General features: G+C 59.7%; 2 protein-coding genes across 11 annotated transcripts in view; one reads left to right on the top strand and one right to left on the bottom strand.

Annotated features, from left to right (window-relative positions):
- Positions 1-22,756, bottom strand: part of KCNQ1 (potassium voltage-gated channel subfamily Q member 1) — a 349,026-nt gene that overhangs the window by 124,278 nt on the left and 201,992 nt on the right. The gene's annotated exons all lie outside the window — the stretch shown is intronic.
- Positions 18,150-22,756, top strand: part of LOC309606045 (uncharacterized protein) — a 129,005-nt gene continuing 124,398 nt past the window's right edge. For all 6 annotated transcript variants that reach the window (XR_014231629.1, XM_082342553.1, XM_082342554.1 and 3 more), the window contains exon 1: positions 18,150-21,473. Coding sequence is in view for 5 of the 6 variants with exons in the window: in XM_082342552.1 (XP_082198678.1) it covers positions 20,964-21,473 (510 nt within the window). In the remaining variant the exon portion in view is untranslated. The remainder of the gene's footprint in view (positions 21,474-22,756) is intronic.

Here is a 22,756-nt window from a genome sequence, read left to right as displayed (position 1 = left end):
GCTGCCTTTTAACTTGGCCTCCTCGGCAGGACAAACAGGGGAAGAAATTAGTCGTGGACGCTGCTGGATGTTTTGTAACTTGTCGTGTTGTCTCCCCGGAGCTGGTCTGGCCCTGGCAGCTTGTCCCCTTGACATTCAGAATGGATAACCTGAAGCAGGCCCCCGCCGGGCCCCCTCCCCGCCTTTTTAACTCTTTACAGGCTTCAAAAGACAAATCCCCTTTCTTGCATCTGAGCCTGGCCTCTGCAGGTGCCGGAGCTCTGAGCTGGAAAGCTGTGGCTGCCGACACTGCCCTCGTCCCTGGAAAGCTGTGGAGGTGGGCTGGGGCGGGTGGGGTGCTGGCTTGACCTCTGGGATGGGGAGGCCCAGGGGAACAACCTCGAACCCCTCAGTGCCAAGCCCCAGTGGCCTTGGGGTCTATGCCAGTCTCCGACTCCCAGCAAGGCCTGCTCCCCAAACTAACCCAATTTAATGAGACAAAGGCGGGACGATCGCCCCAAATGCTCCAGGGGCATAACTTCCTATAGGCTGCAAGAGCGGTACTAAGAATTCTCCAGAAGGCGTGGGGGCCTTGGGCTCTGGAAGCCAGGCCTGCCAAGGGGTGGGGGGGCGCAGAGGCTGCTGACGCTTCAGCTCCCATTTTCAGTGGTCACTCTTGGGTCCCTGGTGCCCAGGGAGGGCGCCCCAGTGAAGGACGCTCAGGGAAGGCCCCGGCAGGAGCTCGGAGCTCCGGGCAGGCAGGGGTTAATGACACACTGCTGGTGTTGGCCAGCCCTGGGTCCCACTCCCCTCACAGAGAGCAGCCAGGTGACCTTCGAGGGGGCTGCCTCTGCTTCGGGAGGCTCTCCCAAGGCCAGTGGCCTCCTCCTGGCCTTCAGCTGTCCCCTCCCAAGGCCAGCGTGGGCTTGGCCCGAAGGAGGCCTGACCTCAGCCTGGCCCCGGAAGGCAGCCGAGCCAGGGAGCATATGCCTGCGTGTGCAAAGCTGCCGGACAGGAGAGCTGCCGACACGCAAGCCTTTGCGAGCCCGCCGATGCTCTCTACAGATAATAAACGACGGAGACGCTTTGTCTCGAGTGTCTAAATCTCGCGTGTCCAATCGACTTGGAAGGTCAGCTCCCACGCCGTCTCCTGCAGCGGGAGTGTCTCCTTGCAGGCCTCAGCGAGTTCGGGGACCGAACCCCGCTCTTTTGGTTGCTCCAGCCTGCACGGAAACGGGTAGTCGGGAGCCAGTTGTGGGAGACTGAGGCTCGGTTTACCCCGCAAGGGGTACATGATGGGGATGGGACATGATGTGCATGGCCTGGTCATAGATCTGTGATAAGACCTTGATCTGAGTTCATTTCCGTCTTTCCGTAACTGAAGATTATGGACAATTAGGATGCCTCCAGAGGTCACAGCCAAGCTGGGGCTGTTTGTTTCTCTGAAACCACACAGCCTATGGCCCGAGGCTCTGTGCCTGGCAGCCCCAGCTTTGGTTGCTACCACCCGGCTTCGGGCACTGTGGCCACCAGACAGGGCTGCCACCCACCAGGCAGCATCTAGATCGGGGGTGGCAAAACCATGAGGGTTCTCAGGCAGAGACGATTTTCCTGACTTCTTATTTCGGTTTGTGTTCCCCAGCTTCTGGGGACGCATGTGCCAGGAGTGACAATGGCATTAACCACCATCACCTCTTGCGATGGCTAGACTCGTGCATTTGTAACCTCACGTCCATGGTCAAGAGGTACAGGCCTGCTAGCAACCGCGATTAGGAGACGCGCAAGTCCAGATGGGGGAGGTCAGTCCTGTATCCTAAGCCCACAGCTCCGAGGTGGCTGGCGGGGGCTCGGCGCCACGGGTCTCCCGCCCCCGCATGCACTCAAGGCGGGGCGACAGCGCAATCGACACCTCCAAGGGGGGTGGACACCCCAGGAGGACACCAACACTCAGGGTGTCCTAACAGCAGCTTCCCTTCCCCCAACACACAGGTGGCACTGGCCGGGTCACGCGCCTACACAGAGCCGCTCGGAGGGTCCCAGACCGCCCAGGCCGCGCATGTGCCCCCGGAGCCATGGCTCCGGACGGTCTCACTTTCCTCAACGGTGAACAGTCATTGGAAGCCAACTCCTGGAGCTGGCCGATCCCTGCCCGTCCTCCTTCTGGTCACCCATGTCCCGGGGGCTGCTCCCCATAAAGCTCACGGGGGGGGTCACGGGTCGGGGAGGCCTCCATGAGTCAGAAGGACGGTGTGGAAACAGAGGTGAGGAGGAGGCTTAGCCAGGGAGCACGGGGGCCAGGCCGAGCTGGGACCCCTCAGGGGCTCTGGCGGCCGGTGCCCAGTGGGAGGAGAGTGGGTGGGGGTGACGGCAGGTGACAGCAGGGAGAGGAAGGCGGGGGTCAGGAGGGGCTGGGGCTGAAGCACTGCTCTGAGACCCACCCTGGGTGCTGGGGAGTCCTCGAGGGTTCTAAGCCAGGCTGGGCAGGATGGCCTGTCCACCCGGGCTCATCTTGAGGAGGGATCAACCCCACAGACAAGGCGCTGCCGGGGCCCCGAAGCTACACCCTTTCAACAAAGCAAAGCCAGAAGAAGTGCTTCTGCAGCACACGTGCCCTTCCCAGGCAGAGAGCAAAGTTTAGTCCTTTCTCCAGGACCCCCGAAGTACCCTGATGCTGAGTTACTCCCCGGGGTACTCCGACCTCGAGGTCCTGGGCGAGCAGGGGTGGGGAGGGGTCCTCTGACCCCAGACCACCGACAGCCTGCCCCTCACGATCCCTCACCCTCGGAGCAGGTTTCCTGTCTCCCTCCAACCCCCATATGGCATCCCGAGGGAGGCCCCTACATCCCCACACTGTGCTCCTCTGAGGGCCTGTGTTCAGAACAAAATAAGAAGCCAGCCAGTAGGGCCTGAGGAACTTTCCTGAATACGGGAGGTGGGGGAGGGGGGCTGTGACTTCTGGGAACGCCCCTCCCCCAACACCAGGGCTCCTCCTAGCCCGGGACCTGGGGGGGCCTGGGGGGTAGGGGGCAGGTAATGCTCTGGGAGAAGGACAGGGAGAAGGGCGGAAAGTCAGGAGGGAGGGAGTGGGGGAGGGAGCGAGGAACTCTACCGTGGCCACCTCGGTCTCCTTTCTGCTGACTTTCTGATGTTGAGCTTTTTGGAGAAACTGAGTATCCTGCAAATGGAAGGCCAGGCTGCAATCAGATGTGCCTGGTGGGACAGCTGTTACCGCTCTCATTTTAGGGTGAGCCATGAGCTGTCCTCCAACAACACCCCCCCCCCCCAGACAGCCTTGACTATCGCCGAGGTGACCCAGAGCCCCGCAGCCCGAGGGACACGGTGCTGGGAAGAGCCCCTGCAGGGGTTGCTGTGTCTGTCTGCCCTACTGGGAGTGAGAAGGAAGAGGGGGTGTTCTGCTCAGGCACCCCTCTCTCCTCCCACCCCTGGTCCGTTCTCCTAGACCTCAGGGCAGCTTGGTTTCCAGGGGGCCACGGTCACCAGCGAGCAAGACCCTTTCTGCGGCTGGGGGCAGGGGCTCTGGCTGATCATTAACTCTTCCAGGACACGGTGCTGGAGTCCGCAGGCCTGCAGGGTGTGGGAGGCCGCACAGAAGGCCCAGCCGGCTTGGCCTGTCGATAATAGTACAACCCCCCGGTGATTGCCTGCTCCGTGCTGGGAACTGGGTTCGCACCTCACGGGCACGAATCTCATTTAAGCTCATACGTGGCCCTGCAAGGGAGGGCTTGTGCTCCCCGGGTTGACCCTTAGAGAAAGTAAATGTCAAGCCTGAGAACACGCGCCTCGTAGGCGGTGGAGCAGGACGTGGACTCGGGCCCCGCACAGTGTGCTGCACGTACGGGGCTCCACGCCACCACCTCGAGGGGCAAGGCCGGAGCCCTTCCAGAGAGCCAGCCTAGGTCCCAACAAGGGGCCGTTAGAGCAGAAACCCACGTGTGTGGCTTCCTGATCCCCAAACTCCGATGGTGTCCTCCCTCGTGGGGGGGAGGGACCCCAAATGCCTCACCCCATCCCCCCAGGCTCTCTTTCCTGTTGGCACAGTGACCAGGGCTGCCTGTGAGAGCGGCCTGGCCTCCTGTGCAGGCCCCCCAGCCGCTCTGCGTTAAACAAGCAGCACAAAGGGGAATGAAGCCCATCCTGGCTAGTCCAGGGCCCGTTGTCCATTCTGCATCTGATGTCAAGACCTGTGAACTCATTCGGTAGCTGTATGTTGAGCCCCTACCGTGTGTCTGGCCTTAGGCCGGGCGTGATCCCTGGAAACTGCTTACTATCCAGGACTTCGTTACCTCCGGCTCCGGGCTGCCTGCGGCTCCCTCTGAACGTGGGAATAGAAATATCGCCCTGGGGCCAGAATACCAGTGCCTGCTCCATTCACCGCGGGCTGCCCGGTTCCAGGAGAAGGTCCACACCGCCTGTGCCATCCGCAGACCCCCCACTTAGCGAGAGCCCCACGTCTTGGGCCAGTCGGGGCCTGGTGGTCGCTGGGAAGCCCTCAGCTGAGATGTTCTGAGAGGGCAGGGAGAGGAAAGCCAGCCGGCCCTGCGGAACTGAGGCTGTTTGCACTGACGCTACTTGGCCCTGGGACCAAAGACAAGGTTGCCCGTGGAGAAGGGACACTCAGAGGTTCCTGGATGGCCACCACGCACGTGGCACTGCCGACCACTGGGCTGCCTTTGACCACCGTGGCTCAGCGGGCCAGCCACGTAGTTCCACCACCCAAGACCATCCCCCCCGGGGGGGGGCCCCAGATGAGCTATGATGCGTCTGAGAAAGCCGAGGGGGCCCTCAGCTTCACGCCTATCTCCTGCTTCTTCCCCAGCAGGAGACCCGCCCCAGCCTGGCCCCGAGAGGGGGCACGGATCACTTTGGGGTTATTTACGACCACCCCAAATGTGAAAAATTGTAAGCGATACAAATAGCAATTAATGTGGGCCTAGCAACCAAGACAAACGAGGTGGGTGAGAAATAGGGGGTCTGACCTCCACGGGCAGGGTCAGCCCTTGACGACAGAGCTGGTCCTGTCACTCCCAGCATACGAGAGGTCAAAGGCAGGGCGCGGCCCCCGGGTGGCTTAAACCCTCTGAAATTTGCTTTTACGGGAGGGAATTAATCCCGAAGCTGCAGGCCTGAGGTTGTCAGGGAAGCCCTGTTTTATCTCAGGTAATCAAGCCCCAAATTTGTCCCTTGGGTAAAAGGGCAGCCTCTCCCCCACCATCCGTTACAGCCAGAGGGATTTTGAGGCGACTCCGGGACGGTTTAATGCTTTGCATCAGCCTGGTTTCTGACCCGGCCGCCCCCTGCCCACTCAATCACTGGAGCTTGGGCCCCCGCGGCGACTCCCCCAGCCCAGGAGGCTTGTGGCTTTCAGGTGGACACGAGGCTTCAGGAAAGCGCGGGGCCACCCTAGCCGGTCAACCCTCACGGGTAGGTCTGTCCGGAATGTGGCCAGAGGGACAGAGTGTGATATGGGGGTGCCCTGGGAGGGCTCCCTGGCACCCGAGCCAGCACCCACTCCCCACAAGAGAGGTCCTTCTGGATCTGACTGCCGGCGTGGTCATCAGCTCCGAAGGCTGGCAGGGTCCAGGGAGGGATGGGAGTCTCCTCCACGAGACCCCAGGAGGGGTGGGACAGAGGAGGCAGGCTTGGGTCTGGGTCTTTCTCGGGGTGCGGTGGCCCCCATCCCACACCCACAGCTGGGACCACGGCCCCCGGCCGCCTTCCTCTCCCTGGGCCTCACGCACAGCAAGTACCGGTAGGTCCCAGAGTGGCTGCCGGCGCCCCCTCACCCTCCCCGCTTTCCCTCCTGTAAGCCCTGCCTAGGCCTGGCTGCAGCGCCTTGTGCCCAGGCGGCTGCAGGAGGGTCCTCCCTGGTCTCCCCTCCAGCCCCCCACTGGCCACCGGAGGGGTCTTCTAACCTGCAAAGCCGGCCCCGCCCCACCTCCCCGCTCGCCCAGGATAAGGCCTTTAAGGCGTGGGCCCCCCTGAGCTCCCCAGAGAGCCCTGACCCCTGGGAGAGGCGCGGGACCGAACCCCACTGGCCGCTCTTCGGCTGCGGGGCTTGGGGTGGGTGGGCAAACATCTCTGTGCTGGGGGTCCTGGTCCGTAGGTCCAGGCTGGTGCCGAGAGCTTGCTGGGATGCGAGGGCCTGGCAGGCCCACGTGTCGCTCAGTGTCGTGACTGACTGCTGACCCGCCCGTCTTGCTGCTCCGACCTGCACCCGGGGCCCTGTGTGTGCAGCGCCTGCCCCGCCCGCCCTCTCCTCAGGGACCCAGCCCTGGGGTCCCCACTCAGAGCGTCAAGATGCTGACAAGCCAGAGAACACGTGCCGTGAGGGGACCAGGCGTCAGGTCCCAGGACCGGGACCCTTTGGGATAGGCACGTCTGTCCACATCGCTGCCTTGCCCGAGGAAGAAATGCCACCGCTTGAAAGCTGATGGCGGGACTCCTCAGCTGGGCTTCGAGACCCTCTCCCACCTGGCACTGCCCCGGCCTTGAGATCCCCGGGGCATCCAGAGCCCGGGCACACCGGCTGGGTCGGCCCCTTCACCTGCCACGCCTTGGCCTGCACTGTGCCGTCTCCTCCTTAAAAAAAGAAACCATCTCTGTGAAGCCTCGAGTGACCCTCCTCCCCCAACCTGTCCGCCTAACACTTGCGGCTCCCACAAGCTCCTCCATCCACACAGAGCCTGCACGACGTCAGAGCCCAGGGACACAGAGACGGGGATGGGCAGAGAGCAGGCTTCATCCCCACTGATGACAGAATGGCCGTCCCACTGCCCTGACTCCACCAGAACGCTCAGACCCAGCAGTGGAGCCACGTGAGGAAGGCTCGAGACCACGGCCCCAGCAGGCGGGAGCTCGGAACACATGCCTTGCCTCTCAGGAGCCGGGGAGGGCGGGCAGGGGCCGGGCAGGGCCTGACCTCGGTGCCCCGGCTGCGTGAGGGGAGTGGGCCTGACCCGGTCAGGGGCAGAATGCTAGAATGCTCCATCTGCCTTATCCCCGGGGGTGAAGCAGGACCTCTCCAGCCGGGGCACCGGTGGGACCACGCCTGTCACAGCCCCGACCACGGGGAAAGCTCAGGAAGGAGGCCTCTGCCTGTGGCTCCGGCCCAGAGACGCTCCGGCATCCAGGCCGCTCTCTCTCTGCAGAGACTCCTGTGGGGCCGGGGGCGCCCCCAATACACCCCCAAGAGCTCCCCAAGTGAGTGGGGACTGAGTGGGACCCAGAGAACAAAGGCACGGTGGTGAACAGCACGCTGGGCCGTCGCGTCTGCAGGGCCGGGCTCTGAGTGGGTGTTTGCCCATCTGGAAGCAATATTGCAGTAATGTAAGACGGCCAGAGTACGGGATATTCTCTGAATACGTGAACTCTACAGTGAGGAATATGGATTTAATGGATAATCTTACCGGCAGCCAAAAGAGCCCAGATTCCTCCCTGGGCCTTCACCCTGCACTTGGCTCCACCACAGCCCAGCCCAGCCAGGGGCCAGCAGCGCCTGTGGCCATGGCCTCCAGAAACAGAGCTGACCCACGATCTGAGCTCACTTTTTTCTCCCATCGGGTGGGAGCGGCGGGGGGGCGGGGGGTGGGGAACGGAGACCCGCTCCGGGAGCAACATGGGTTCCTGTCCTTGAAACCCCGTTTACAGGGAGGAAAGAAAAGTTGAAGAAAGTAAAACAGAAGTGGGGGAGTGGTGATTGATTAAAATCTACAATGGCTACGACTTGTTCTGGAGTCTGGGGGAGAAGAAATCATTTCTCTAGCTCTTCCCAACTGAATCGAGCTGGAATAATAAAATAAAACAATAAAAACCACAGCGGAAAAGATGACTGGAGCGTTTTTATGGCGAGCGGCAGGGAAGAGCCCAGAAGGGCCGATGGAGAGCGCGAACAATGTGATTCAGGGAACGTTTCCAGCAGGCGGGAGGAGGAGCGGAATGCAGGTCCGGCTGGCCCGGGGCGCCAGGAGGAGCGGGGGCTCCCCACACTCAGTCCACGGAAGCCGAATCTCAGGCAGGGTCCTGGCTGCTCTCTGGGATCTCGTTCAGAGGCTCATTAATCCCTCCCGAACGAAAAATCCCCAAACAACCAAATGCTTCGTGCAGCGGTTCACATCACAGGGAGTCTTTCGCCGGCCGCCTCCTGGGTGCCCCGTGCCAAGTGGTGGGCCCGCACGGAGAGGCCTCCGAGTCCTCACCCACACCAGGACCGTCCTCCCCACCCTCTTTACAGCTGGGGGTCGTCCGGGGAGCTGCCCTTGCTCTGACAATGGCCTCACAGGGAGGCAGGGGTGGAAGTCCCTCCGTTCTCCCCGTAGCCTCCTTCCCGTGTCCCGCCCAAGACTCTCAAGGAGCCAATGTGCAAGCCCCCTGCCAGGAGCCTGCGAGAAAGTCACGTGTGGGAAAGGCTCGGGAGCCCCGTGGCTCTGCTTCCCCGCCACGGGGTGTGGCTGCGGACGAGCAAGGCAGGCCTGAGGCGGGGGTGGTCACGGGGAGGGCCCCCCGGAGGGCCCCCCCCTCGACCCCATCTGCACGTTTGAATGGAAGCCCCCAGAGCTCCTCCACCCACCCCTGCCTCACGAGGTGAGGCTGAGGCTCTGAGTCTGGCACGCGGGCCTCGGGACTCCAGTCCACACACTTTTGTCTGGCCTGGTGCCCTGCCCCCAACCCTTCACTGTGATTCACAGAGCCCTGCTCTGGGCCTCCCCACAGCCTTGGGGGGCTGCTGGCGAGCATAGCATCCCACTCTGGCCCCGGCCCCCGCCATCCTGTAATGACCTCCTTGAGGCCAGGCAGCCCAGCTGGGAGCAGGCAGGGAGGACTGGTGTCCATCCACTCCACACTGCGGTCCCCAGGCTTAGCAGAGGGCGAGGGACACAGACGGCGCTCAATAAGTGCAGAATGAACAGACAAATGAGGGCAGTGAGTGATATTCACGGCTTAAATAAGGCACGGGCACAAAGCCCCTCCCCAGTTCCCAAAGGACTCATAAACCATCACTTCCTCGGACGTGGTCCCCTTCCTTACTTTCTGGCGGTCAGGGAATCCAAGGAGTGTTCCCCCCCTCCCCCCGCCCCCCGCTTTTACAGATGGAGAGAGAGACCCAGTGAGGCCGGGCATACAGCTGGCAGTAATCCAATTTGGTCCACACAGCTTGGCCCAGCCCCATCCAAGGGGACAGACACAGGTGAGCAGGTGAGCAGCCCCAGCTACCTGCCACCGGCTCCAGGCAAGCTCGCCATGGGCTGACTCTGGACCTCCCCTCAAAGGCACCCTCCTCAGAAGCAGTGCCAGGACCCTCCCCTCCAGGGCTGCAGACTGGATTTGAGACCCTTGAGTTGAAAGGAAATATGAAAAATTAAATTCCTTTTATAAGCTGCCAAAGTCCTGTTTCCCTGGCGGTGAGGCCCCAAGATGCCTCACTTGGTATTTAGGACTATTTATCAGTTGTGGGGACTTGCGATAAAATGACTTGCCTGGGAAACAGTTCAGTGATTCCTGCAGACCTTCCTGGGGTTTCCACACCCTGGGCCCAGTCTTGGGGTGCATTGTGGGTAAGATGGTGGAGCCGCTCGGGCCTCAGGGAGCCGCAGTCTGGGGGTGGCATTCACACTTGGCAGAGGATGACTGAGGCATGTAAAGGTGCCCTACAAGGGCCATGGGAGCACGAGGGGTGACTCAGGGAGCCGGTCAGGACATGAGGAAGCTCCCAGAGAGGGGAGGAGAGCGCATGCCCCAGGCAGGAATGCAGGGTGTGCAGACTTGCACCAGGGCAACACTTTGGGCACTGCCACCAGATGACACCACGAAGAAACATCGCTGGAGCCCAGAGACAGGGGTCTTGAGGCCTGGAGCAGTGGGGAGGCTCCAGGGAGGATGGGCCTGGAAACTAGGCAGAACCAGTGGGTGGGAAGGAAGCATGGCTGCTGGTGTCGGTCGCACAAAATCCCGCAGGATCAACCGAAGAAGTGTAAAAGTTACACTCTGAAAACTATGAGACATTCTTGAAAGAAATGAGAGAAGATCTAAATAAATGGAAAGACATCTCCGGATCACAGACTGGATGACTTAACACTGTTGAGATACCAGTACTCCCCAAACTGATCTACAGCTTCAGTGCAATCCCTCTCAGAATCCCAGCTGGTTTATTTGCAAAAACTGACAGGCCAATCCTAAAATTCACATGGAAATTCAAGGGATCCAGAAGAGCTAAACAATCCTGAAAAAGAAGAACAAAGTTGGAGGACTCACACTTCTCGATTTCAAAACTTACTACAAAGTTATGGTGATCAAGGCACTGTGGTACTGGCGTAAAAAGACATACAGATCAATGGAACAGAACTGAGAGTCCAGAAATAAACCCATACATTGATGGTCAATTGATTTTCGTTAAGGGTGCCCAAGACAACTCGATGGGGAAAGAATAGTCTTTTTAACAAACGGTGTTGAGATAACTAGACATCTACATGTTAAAGAATGAAGCTAGACTCCTACCTCACACCATATACAAAAATTAACTCAGATGGATCCCAAACCTATATGTAAGAGCAAAAACTATCAAACTCTTAGATGAAAACACAGGGATAAATCTTTGTGACCTTGGATGTGCACACTGTTACTTAGATATAAGACTAAAAACACAAGCAACAAAAGAAAAAAGTAGGTAAATTGGACTTCATCAAAATTTTAAAGTTTTGAGAGCCAAAGGACACCATCGAGAAAGTGAAAAGACAACCCAAAGATGAGAGAAAATGTATCTGACAAGGGACTTGTATCTAGACTACTTCAAGAACTCGAATTACTCCATAATAAAAAGATAAATAACCCAACCAAAAAATGGGCGAAAGATCTAACTAGGCATTCGTAGAAGAAGATATACAAATGGCCAATAAACACATGCAAAGATGCTCGATATCATTAGCCAACAGGGAAAGGCAAATCCAAACCACAATGAGATATCACTCCATACCCTCTAGGAAGGCTAAGATGAAAATGAGAGTCAGTAAGAAGTGTCGAGCAGGATGTGGAGAAATCAGAGCCCTCCTACGACGCTACTGGGAACATAAGATGGCGCAGTCGCTCTGGAAAACAGTCTCACGAGGTTAAACATCGGGCGACCGTATGACCCAGCAATTCCACTCCTCCATGGATACCTGAGATAAATGAAAATACATGTCCATAAAAAAGCTTGTACCCGAATGTCCACGACAACATTATTCGTAATAGCTGAAAAGTGGAAACAGCCCAAATGTCCATCAGTGGATGAATAAATAAATAAAATGTGGTCCAGCCATAAAATGGAATATTATTTGCCCATAAAAATGAATTAAAGCACTGACACAGGCTACCACATGGATGAATCTTGAACACATAGTGCTCAGTGAAAGAAGCCAGTCACAAAAGACCATATATCGTAGGATTCCCTTCATATGAAATATCCAGAACAGGCAAGTCCCTACAGACGGAAAGTAGACGCGTGGCTGCCCAGGCTTGGGGAGTGGGAGGGGAATAGGGAGTGGCAGACAGAGGAGGCGGGGCTTCTTTTCGGGGGGCTGAACATGTCCTGGAACTAGTGGTGATGGTTGCACAACTCGGAACATACTAAAAACCATTGAGTCGTACATTTTAAATGTGTGAATTGTCCGACATGTGAATTCTATCTCAATAAAGCTATTAGAGAAACAAAAATCACAACCAAGAAAACACCAAACAAATAACCCTGCGGGACGCTGGCGCCCGAGCAGGCCCCGAGAGCGGAACCCCAAGTCCAGGCTGCCCCTGAGTGTGGCGGGGCCCAGGAAGCCCTCCTCCCCGCGTCGTGCTACACGGCTCCCAGGTTGGATGTTTCTCATGGTGAGGGCCCAAGAACAGGGAGCCAGAAGTCCTCAGCAGCTGGGGTGAGGGGGGGGCCTGGAAACCGTGCAGCAGAGACAGAGGCTCCCACGCCCCAGGGCCAAGCTGACGTGACTAAAGCTAAACAGACCCCATGCCACAACGGGGTTACAGTAATTCTGTGCAGCGCGCTGAGCCCCTCGCCAGCGATGGCAGCCGTGGGGAGGGGCGGGGGAGCAGGCAGCCCCAAAGGTAATTTGCACACGGAGTTTATAAGGCCCCTCAGCTCTTTTAAACATATGCTTCTCTGATTATAAACAGCTGATGGCTCACAAGATTCAGATTTTCCAGCAAGGCTTCCAAAAAAAGATTACACTCCAAGCAGAGAAAGGTGACCGGGTGCTTTGCCGTGGACGTAAATCCAGCCATGTTCTCCAGCAGCTGGACTGCCCCTGTTGCCAGGCTCCGAGCATGTCACATCTGTAAAATGTTTGCTGCCATCGACATGTCTCGAGAAGGGCTTTGGCCCTGGCCGTGGGCCTGGTGGCGGAGAACGGGGGTGAAGGAGATGGAGCCCCCATCTCAGACTGGGTCCTCTGCTTCCTCGGAGCTGAGGCTGCGTGAGCCTTCACTGCCTGCCTTCAGACCTGGGTCCAGGGCTGCAACTGGAGGCCGCCGGCCACCCCGTGCCCCCCAGAGGCCCCTGCGCCGACCCCCTTGGGGGGGTGCTGCCTGTGCCTGGGCTGACTCCATTTCCCACCACCCCACCCTCCCCGGAGACCCGGGGTACACTGAAGGGAAGTTACAAAGGAAAAAGAGGAGCACGGAGCTAGACAGAAATGCCAGCAGAGACCCATCGCCCACAGGAGACCCCGATGCATCGCCTGGCCTGGTTCTGCTCTGCTGCCCCGGTGGTTGGTGTCGGGCCGCAGACCCCAGAAAGGAAAGGATTCTGCTGAGAACCTGTCCACGGCGAGTCTGCTCAGTGCCTGCTCTGAAGCCAGTTTGGGCCGAGGGGCTGGGGGTCCTCCCCCTGCTGAGGAGGGGTCCTCTGTGGCCTCCCCAGCTACGTAAAAAAGAATGTCATGGTCAAGTGGAACGGTTAATGAGCAGGGGTGCTGGGGTCCCCAGTCCTGGTCACCTGTTGGGGGAGTCTGGCTCCAGGGGCCCGGCAATGCCTCCCCCGCTGGGCACACGTGGGTTCAGCACCCAGGAGGCCAAATGGGGACCAAGGCACACCCGCCCCCTTGTCCAGGAAGTGCTGTGTCCATGACTGGACTGCCCACCCGAGCCGTGTGGCTGCCATACAAGCAGGGCCGTGTCCTGAGGCCGAGCGGTGGAGAGGGAAGGACAGACAGACAGAGCCCATGATGCCAGGGTCCAAAGCCGGGCTCCGGCACCTGTTACCTGGGTGACACCTGGCAAGTCCCTTGACCTCACTGTGCCTCAGTTTCCCGTCTCCACGGTGGGCTGTGATAGGATTAACTGAGCTATGGTCATAAAGCCTTTAGAACTGGGTCTGCTAGAGTGACCACCGCAAGCTGCTGGTTTGGTAAAACAGAACTTCCTACGTGGAGGGGCCCCGGCCGCACCCATCCATCACCCTGCTGGGTCCAGGCTGCTCTGAGAGCCTCACTGGGGCTCCAGGTGGACACGCATTTGGATGGCCCACAGCACCAGCCAGCGGGTGAGGCCTCGGAGGCAGGGGCTGCCTGGTGAGGTGGAGGCTCAGTCCCCAGGTGTGGTCTGTGTCTAGGCAGGCACGTGCCTGGCTTCCAGGGGGGTCTAACGAAACCTGGGCCATTCCCACCACTTCCGCCTTTTGTTCCAAGTGGATGATCACAGAGCAGAAACGATCCTGCCAGAAAGCGCTGGCCTTTCCCAAAGACCCAGGGAGAGCAGAAAAATGGGAGGGGGCTTCGGTGCCACTGCCCACCCACACAGGGCGCCCCGCCCTTCCCCCAATGTGCCTGCTCCCCTTTCTCTGTGGCTGACTGATGAGATGGCCATCGATGTCCGTGGGCACAGAAAACACAACTGAGACAGAGCTGGCTGTCGAGCCTTCTCCCGGGCCTTGGTCCCGTGAGAACCATCAGTGTGGGACAGACATCAAGGAGTTCGGGGTCCGTCCTCCGTCCCATAGGCCACAACCAAGGAACAGGAAGCTATACCCATGGGAAGCGAAAGGACCGATGTGCAGGTCCACTGCTGGCCCCCGAGGGCGGGGCACCAGGAAAGGAGGAGGGAAGGGAGAATGGCCACAAGAGCGTGGGGTCCCCACTAGCCCCAGGCTTGTGCCCCACAAGGCAGGCTGGGGTCAGACCCGCTCAGGTGAGAAGGCACCATAGCGACCCGGCCCCCTGATGTCCGGGTGCCCTGGAGGCTGCCTGGAGAGGTAGGGTCCCTGGTGGCCAGCCTCAGGAGAGGCCAGCACCGCCCTTCATCCTACCTGTGTCCTAAAGACCTGGACTTGGATGTCCTCTGGGGGAGAAAAAGTCACCGGTTACAGTTGCTGGATTACACTCCAGCTGTTGGCTTCTCCCCACCGCAAGCACAATGTCACAAAGTCACCTCCCTGCTCAGACTCTGACAGCTTTCTGCTGCCCGGAGACCACCCACTGAGTTGAGATCGCTCACCTCTGTGAGTGGGACCTGCACAGGGTGTGGTTCTCATGGGCACCCCAGGCTAACTAAGAGCCACTGGCCTGGAGGCAGAATTCAAACTCCGAGAGAGAGCAGAAATATGACTCGTATGCCTGGGGCAGATACTGCTGTCTGGTCACAGCACCCTTTCTCCCCCGGCCCAGATACCACATTCCTGGAAGCCATCAACCACTGACAAAGCTGGCAGGCAGGCTGAGCCCTCCTTGCTACCCCTGTCAAGGGTCAGGCTGAACCTGGCAAGGGTCTCTTGGGAGGCTGGAGTCAAGATGTTGGCCAGGGCTACAGTCCTCTGATGGCTTGACTGGGACTGGAGGATCCACTTCCAAGATGGTGCACTCATGAGGCTGTTGGCTGGAGGCCTCAGTTCCCCATTGAGTGGACCCCTCCACAGGGCTGCTTGAGTGTCCTTACAACATGGTGGCCAGTTTCCTTCAGAGTCATTCATTCCAGGGAGAGAAAGCGAGGAGGAAGCTGCATGACTGGCCTTGAAAGTCATACCGTGTACCTTCTGCCAATTCTATTTGTCAGAAGCAGACCACTAAGTCCAGACCAAAATCAAGGGGAAGGAAATAAGCTCCACCTCTCGAAGGGAGGAGTCTCAAAGACCTCATGGACGGGTCTTAAAACCAAACAGCCGTGTGGTACCCAAGTCAGACGGCCCTTTCTTCTCATTCCTGTCTTTCTTGTCCAAATTCCATCCATGGCCCCCTCACAGCCAATCACCTTGTACCCACTGCTCACCAGAGGCCTGGTGGGTTTCACTGCAGCTGCCTCGCTCTTCACCAGCACAGAGCTGAGGATATAGTGGGCTCTCTGCAAATATCTGTCCTCACCACAAATATCAGTGGAGGGCCCTGCAATGTTTAAAAAACAATCTATAACCACCAGAGCTATGGGGATGGGACTTCCTGTTAGAAAGTACATTTCCCAGAACTTGAGAGATAATTGAAAACACTTTCCGGGGTGGCCCTGGCACTGCCAATGTCCTCAAAGGCCCCGGGCCCACCCAACCCGAAGGGCTCGGAGATTAGGCTTGAGTGATGGCTGTGGAAATGGCAGGCCGGGGCAGGAAGTGGGGGCAGACACGCTCTGGGACGGATGCACCGTGGGAAGAAACTGCCTCTGGAAGGTAGCGATAAAAAAGGCTCTGTAGGCGATGGGTCTGGCAGGGCCTGGCTCACTTTGCTTTCCCACCCCCCATGCCTGGCATGCAACCAGGCCTCAAGCAGGTGCTCAGGAGACAGCTGCTGAGTTAACCCGCATCGAAGCAGGGGCTCTGGGAGAATCGGGGTTGGCTAATCAAGGCTTGGCCGTGCAATGCCCAAACATATACACACACAGCGCAGCTGCCCTCTTGATGGGAAGTGGCCCACACCCCACGCTGCCACTCATCGGGACCTCCTGGACTCGAGACCCCCCACCCATCCGGCATCACGTTCTTGCTGACGCCAATTCAGGAAAGCAAATCTGCTGGTGAGGGAAGGCCGGGACTGACCCCAATGCAGCATAATTGTCTAAGGACACTCCCCCCGTGATTCCATTCCTGTCTCCTTCTTGGAGAAGGGGTGCTATGGGGGCCCAACAACGTCCTGGAATCGGGAGGCGCAGGACCCATGCCAGTCACACTTGTGCCCCGCCCAGGCCTCGGCTAGCTAGGATGGGGACGGGTACCACAGACAGCTGGGTACCCATGGAGTGACGATGTCCCAGGGCCGTGGGATCTCTCCGCAGCTAGGGGTGGGGGAGGGGACTGATGCACGTACACAGGTTTGTTAACATTTTTCAGTGGACCCTTAACCTTCCCTCCAAACCCATCCTAGGGTTACCCGAAGCTCATCCTTGGTCTTGCCAAGGAGTCCTCCCAAAGCTGCCTCCCGTGGAGGCCCGGGCCTGGCTGTTTCTTTCACCTCCACAGCCACCAAGGCTGCCAAGGCTCCTGTCCCTCTCACTGGGCAATGGCGAGGCTCCCCACGGTCCTCCTGGGCCCCCTTGCCTCCCTGCCCCCTCCAGTTCTCTCTCCATTTGGCAGCCAGAGTGATCTTTCCAGAAGGGAGATCTGATCCTCACCACCTCTCTCCCCCAGACCTCCCAGAGACGCCCCTGCACTTGCACTTCATCCCCACCACGGCCTGCGAGGCCCAGAACCTGAGCCTGCCCGCTCTCACCAGGGGTGCCAAGCTCTGAAGTGGAGAACACAAGGCAGGGAGCCTGGGGGAACGGAGCTGGGGGTGGCGCCGTGAGGGTCACAGAGCCCTCACCAGGGACAGCTGCGGTGGTGTGTGTCGTATGCAGCGTGAGCGCAGCACTGAGAAGGACCAAGGAGAGGCCACCGGCTGCCGGGGACACGGGGACAGGGCTGACCGGAAGAGGGGGCTTCTCGGCAACTGTGTCAGCCACACAGGGAGACCTCGGGCTCCTCGTCCCGCTCTGTGTTCCTGCCCACTTCAGAGAGCAGCGTGGGGCAAGGGCCCTTCCTGGGAAGATGGGGCTGAGGCAGCCACGTGGCCCTGGGCCTCCCTGCTTTGGAGGGAAGCAGCTCTCCGGGAACCTGGCTGAGCCTGAAGCTGGTTCCACCCTTAAGACTCTTGGGGTGGGGAGTGGTGGAGGGCGAACTGCGGCCGGGAGGACCCCTCGGCCGGGTCGCGCCACGTCCAGTCGCTTGGGTGAGGGGCTCCCCCCCTGTCCTTTCCTCCCGCCCGGCCCCGTGTGAAGGAGGGCTGGTGTTTCCTCTGGGACACGGCGGGGCTCTGGGCCCCATCTGCACTTCTGTGCTGGCAAAGGCAGGAGAATTAGCTCAGCAACTTCCTCCCTTAATCCCCCACCCCCATTCTAAATACCTCGGAATCAAGAGACAAGCCGAGTGGACGTTTTGAGCCTAATTCTCTTCAGCTGTGTGTGCGTGTGTGCGTGCGTGCACTCGGGTGCAGGGGCCTGCGAGGAAACCTTTTGAACCCCGAATATCAGTGCTGGAGGGAGCGGCCCCCATCGCGTACGGATGAGATAAACCAGATGCCCTCTGTCACACGGGGAGCCGGAGTCAAGGCCGCCAGGTGCCCGGGCTCTCTGCCCCACACCCACCCCACAGTCCCGAGCCCCAGAAGGTGACAGGGGCTAGGTGCCACTCCCCAGGGCCTCCAGGACCAGGGAGCCCCTGTGCTGGTCCAGGCTGGGGCGGGAGCCCAGTATAACCCAGGGAGGAGCTGGCCGTGCCTGCCACCCCGTCCCTGAATTCTGCCCACGTGCCCAAGGCCGGCTCCAGGCTCCCCTCCCCCCTGCCCGCCTGGCAGCCCCCAGTCTGTCCCGGGCTGGCCTGGAGTCCGCCCAGCCTCACATGCTTCTTCAGCCAATTCCCACGTGTCTCTTGTCTCCCGACGAGACAAGAAACCCCTCTCAGTCTCGGGCTGTTTTCCTCTCTGTCTCCCCCAAAGGCCTAGGGAGGAGGCGGGGCTGGGGAGCGCACAACAGGTGCGCTGGGCTGGCGGGCAGCACTGGCTGATTGACGGCGCCCCATGCGCGGTGAGGGGGTGAGGGCTGAGGGCTCGGCCCGCGTGTGGCTCGGAACCACCCTTCCCCACCACTGTGTCAGAACGGCCAGCGGTGGGCTCTGGGGCCTGGCTCAGAGCTCGGCCCCCAGGAGACGGTCACACGAGCACACCAAGATGCGGTGCCCGCGGTGCCCACAGTGTTCCACCGTGAGCGAGTCTGTGAGGCAGGGATCTGATGGTCTGGGATCTCAGGGCCTGAGGTTAGAGGGCGTGCTGGAGCAAGCACCGTCACGGGAAACCACGCACGCATGAATCCGGCCACTCTTGTGATGCGTCCCTTCCGGGTACACAATCAGAAGCCCCATTTTGTTAGTTACAAGATCAAGTCAACTCAGCTTTAAGGATTTTTAAAAATCAGTTTTCAAACCTTATGGTTACCAAAGGGGGAAGGGGGGGAGGGATAAGTTAGGAGTTTGGGATTAGCAGATACACACTACTATATATAAAATAGATGATCAACAAGGACCTACTCTATAGCACAGGGAACTATATTCAATATCTTGTAATAACCTATAATGGAAAAGAATCTGAAAAAGAGTATATATATGTATATACGTATACACACACACACACACACACACATCTGAATCACTTTGCTGTACACAAGGAACTAACACAACATTGTAAATTCACTGAAAAAAAAAATCCAGTTAAAGAAATCAGGTTTTTTTTCAATTAAAAAAAAAATCAGTTTTCAAGATGGAATTCTCATCAATACCCTTTGTCACTCTTTACTCGGAGGTGGTCACCATTTTAAGTGGATTTGCTTCAGATGGCTTTTCATCCCATGCTCAACATCCTTGGATTAAAAGCAAACCCCAAACCAAGATCAAAAGGTTGGGAAAAAGCTGGCGTTCATGAATGAGGACTAGAGGGGGTCAACCATGGTCCTTCCTACGACGCAGCTAACGAAAGCAACCTAGGGACCGTCGGTTCTGACAAGGGAGAATGTCCAGAACACTCGGAGAATCTCTTGTCTGTCTTTCCTACTGGAATGTAAACCCCACACAGGCAAGGATTTCTGTGCTGCTGAAATCTCTGAAACTGCTCTGAAGTCCTGGGGCTCCTGCTTCCCTGACATCCCGGGGCGGGGTGGGGCGGGGGGTGGTGGGAACGGACATGCCCCAGGGTGTCCAGGGAAGGGGCCCCACCTCCCACAGAGAGATGTGGGAGGCCACAGGAGGCAGAGGTCTGAACCGGATCCCACTTGCTCAAAGCAGTAAGAACCAGGGTAGTGCCTGAGGCCATGTTGGACCTGCCGGCTCCGCGCTGCTTGTACTGCTTTCCCCTGTATTCTCTCTTGTTCTTGTCTTAGCAGCTTCGCGAGGCTGGCAGCGTCACCTCCATCTTTCAAGTAGGGGCCTCGGCGTGGCGGACTGTGGGCCAGGACGCCAGTCCCTCCCCGCCATTCTTGGCCAGGGCCAGAGGGTCACCCTGTGGGAGTGGGGAGAGGGAGGCTAGGCAGTCAGAAGAGGCAGGAGAGAGGGCAGCTGAGAACCTGTCCTGTGGGAGCAGAGAGGGGCTGGCACCACCTGTGAGCCTAGGCTCCAAGCCCCCCGAGCCTGCTCCGTTGTCCCATCAGACTTCACTCATAAAACACAAGTTCAAAGATATTGATGAAATTATTAAGAATTTCAAGATGGCGACAAAAGAGCATTAACCCCTAAGCATGGGGCCCTCTGAACGCAGGGCCCCACCTGGTTGGTCCTGGTTACAAGTGCCTCCAGGATAGACAGATGCCAAAACCCTCCCAGCCAGGTGGCAAGGGCGGATGACCCCCTGAATCAAGTGCTCCAACCCAGGCTTCCTGCCTGGCCTTCTGATGGGCTGGGCGGCGGCCAGGGAGATGGCCAATCTGGGCAGTTTCTGAAGGTCAGAGAGCAAGCCATTGACACCGGAAAAGACGACACCATTTCCCCTTTGTCCTCTAGGCTGAACCACAAGATAAAACTGGACTCAGTCACCCTTGGACAGATTCCTGGGTCTTTTCATAGACATATATTTCAGGCAAAGCAGTTGAGATGAATGGCCTTGTTGAGCCCATTGGGTGCGGGGATGGCTGCCAGCTCAACCCTGGGTGGAGGGCCAGCGGTAGCAACTTTGGAGAACACCCTGAGAGTTCCATGTTCCCAGACTGTTTCTGTAATTCGAGTGGGAGGTCCAGGCGTGCTGGTAAAATCTCAGTGGAGTGAGAGCTCTGTGAGGACAGGCTTCCTCACTGCTGTTTAAGGCAGTGCCTGGCAGCCGGGAGGAGCTCCATAGGTGTAATGGATGGAGGGATGGAAGGAAGGAAGGATGGATGAGCGAATGGGTAGGTGAAGAGATGGCTGGATGGATAAGTGGCAGGTGGATGGATGGTTGGTAGGGAAAACAGTCAAGAGGCAGAGACAGGACCCGGCCTCCAGGCAAGGGGGGTGGGGGCGGGGGGACAGGTTAGGACGAGGAGGAGATCGCACACAGAGTTGTCAGGGTCCAGCAGAAGACAGGCCATTTGGGTCATCAGCCCTGCCAACTCCCACAGGGTGATGACCTGGTTAAATCGTGGCACCTTCCTCACAGGGTCTCCTGAAGACGCAGCAGCAGAGCCCCTGAGGGAGGTGCGCCCGTCCAGCCACGCGGGAGCCTGTGCACCCCGCCCATACGACTGAGTGGACCCGCGGGGAAGGGTGTGCAGAGGACTGGCCACGTGTAGAGTGCCGCAGATGTTCCGCGAGGTCACCCTGGGGTGCACGGCGCCGCATCGAGGGGCGACCCAGGCGCGGAGCGAGCGCTGGACTCGCAAGAGGACCCGATCGTAAGGGTGGACGCTCAGACCGCCGAGGTGGTGGTGGTGGTGGCGGTGGCGGTGGGGGTGGGGGTGGCACAGCCCCTGAGCAGGGGCGGACAGGGCGGGGTGCGGCACGTGGCGCTGGGCTCGCCCGGCCAATGCGAGCCCGGGTGGCATCGGCACCAGCCGTCTCGGCCAATGGCAGAGCGCGGCACACCGCTTTCTGTGCCCGGCCAATCCGCGCTGCGGCACGTGGCACGCCCGCCCCCGCGGGCCATCCAATCAGCGGCGGGACGGCCGCCACATCAACCCGGGTCGGGCGCCACTGCGGCCACTCGGCAGACGGTCGCTGTGCCTGGCACGCGGCGGCTGCTCGCGCTGCGCTCTCCTTGCGGCCGCAGTCACCGCAGTGCCGCGCTCTCCTCGCGGCCGCGCTCTCTCAGGCCGCGCTCACCTCAGTGCAGCGCTCCTCGGGCTGCGTTCTCCTCAGGCCGCGTTCTCCTCAGTGCCGCGCTCTCTCCACCGAGATGCTCCTCGGGCCGCGCTCTTCACGGCCGCAGCCGCCTCAGTGCCGCGTTCCTCAAGGCCGCGCTCGCCTCACGGCCGCTCAGCGCTCTGGGCGCGGTCCGCCGGGAGGAGCGGGGACGGGCGATCGCCGGCGAGCCGAGGTGAGCTCCGCGTCTCGGGGGCGGGCGGTGGGCGGTGGGGGTCGCCGCGGTCGGCTGCTCAGCCCCTCGGCCCGGCCTGGCTGGCGCTCCCTCTGCGCCTCGTGGGAGCCGGACCAGGGTCGGGACCGAGGTCCGCCTCCGCGTCGCGCTTCCGAGTCCGGGGATGGAGGATGGAGGATCCGAGGGTCGGGTTCCGAGTCCAGGGTCGGATCCGCGTCTGGAGTCCGCCTCGCCCTTCTGCGTCGGGGATCCGTGTCCGAGTCCGGGGTCCCAGTGCGGGTCGGGGCTCTGAGTCGGCGATCAAGTCGGGGTCTGTCCGAGTTAAGATCCGAATTCTGAGTCGGGGAGCCGAGTCCGCGTCGCGGTGCTCCGTCTGGGGTCCGAGTCAGGGGTTGGAATCCGCGGCTGGCGTCCGCCTCGGGGTCTGAGTCGGACAGCTGAGGGTCAGAGGTCCTGGGAGAGACCCGGGTTCTGAGTCCTGGGTCGGGGATCAGAGTGGGGGTCTGGTGTCCGCCCTGTGGTTCCGAGTCCAGGGTCGGGGCTGCCGGTGTGGGGCGTCTAGAAGCCAAGTCGGGATCGGATTTCCGAGGGAGGGGCTCCAGGTCGGGCGTCCCAGTCGGGGATTGGAGCCCGAGTCGCGGTTCTGAGTCAGGGTCCGGGTTGGGGATTGGGGTTGCGAGTTGGAGATCGGAGTTGGCGGTTAGAGGTCCGAGCTGGGGATCCGAGGCAGGAATTGGAAGTCGAGGTTTCTAGTGGCAGTGGAGGTTCTGAGTCAAAGGTCGGTCTCCATTTGGGGGTCGGAATCGCCGGCCCGGGTGGGGGATGGGAGGAGGGCCTAGACATGGTGGTCCCAGCGGGCGCTGGGAGGTGAGGATTGGAGTCAGGGGGCTCAGTGTGGGCAGGAGCCGGGGACAAACTCACCGCCAGCCCCCACTGCTCCTCTGGCACCTTTTCTGCGAAACGGGGGATGAGTGCCTTCCCAGAGGACTGTTCCGGGCGCGAGAGGGGTTCATCCATCTGCACGGAACAGTCCTGACCTAGATTGAGTGTCACAAAGTACAAGAATGTTGCTAACAACGGTAAAATCTACATTTGAGGTGTGTTTCCCAGCCCCTTTCCTTGTTGCCGTGCCTGCGCCCGCGGAGAGCTCCCGGAAGGGACTCTTCTGGTTTGTTCTCTGCGGCCTGCCCCGCACCTAGCCAGGAGCCTGACACACAACCTTGCTCAGGCAGTGCTTGTTGAAGGAAAGCAGGCAGGCAGGATTAACCAGATTTCTATGGTGT

Source organism: Balaenoptera borealis, assembly GCF_965194805.1.
Source record: "Balaenoptera borealis genome assembly, chromosome: 11".
NCBI lineage: Eukaryota > Metazoa > Chordata > Mammalia > Artiodactyla > Balaenopteridae > Balaenoptera > Balaenoptera borealis.
This window is presented reverse-complemented; position numbering and strand designations above follow the sequence as displayed.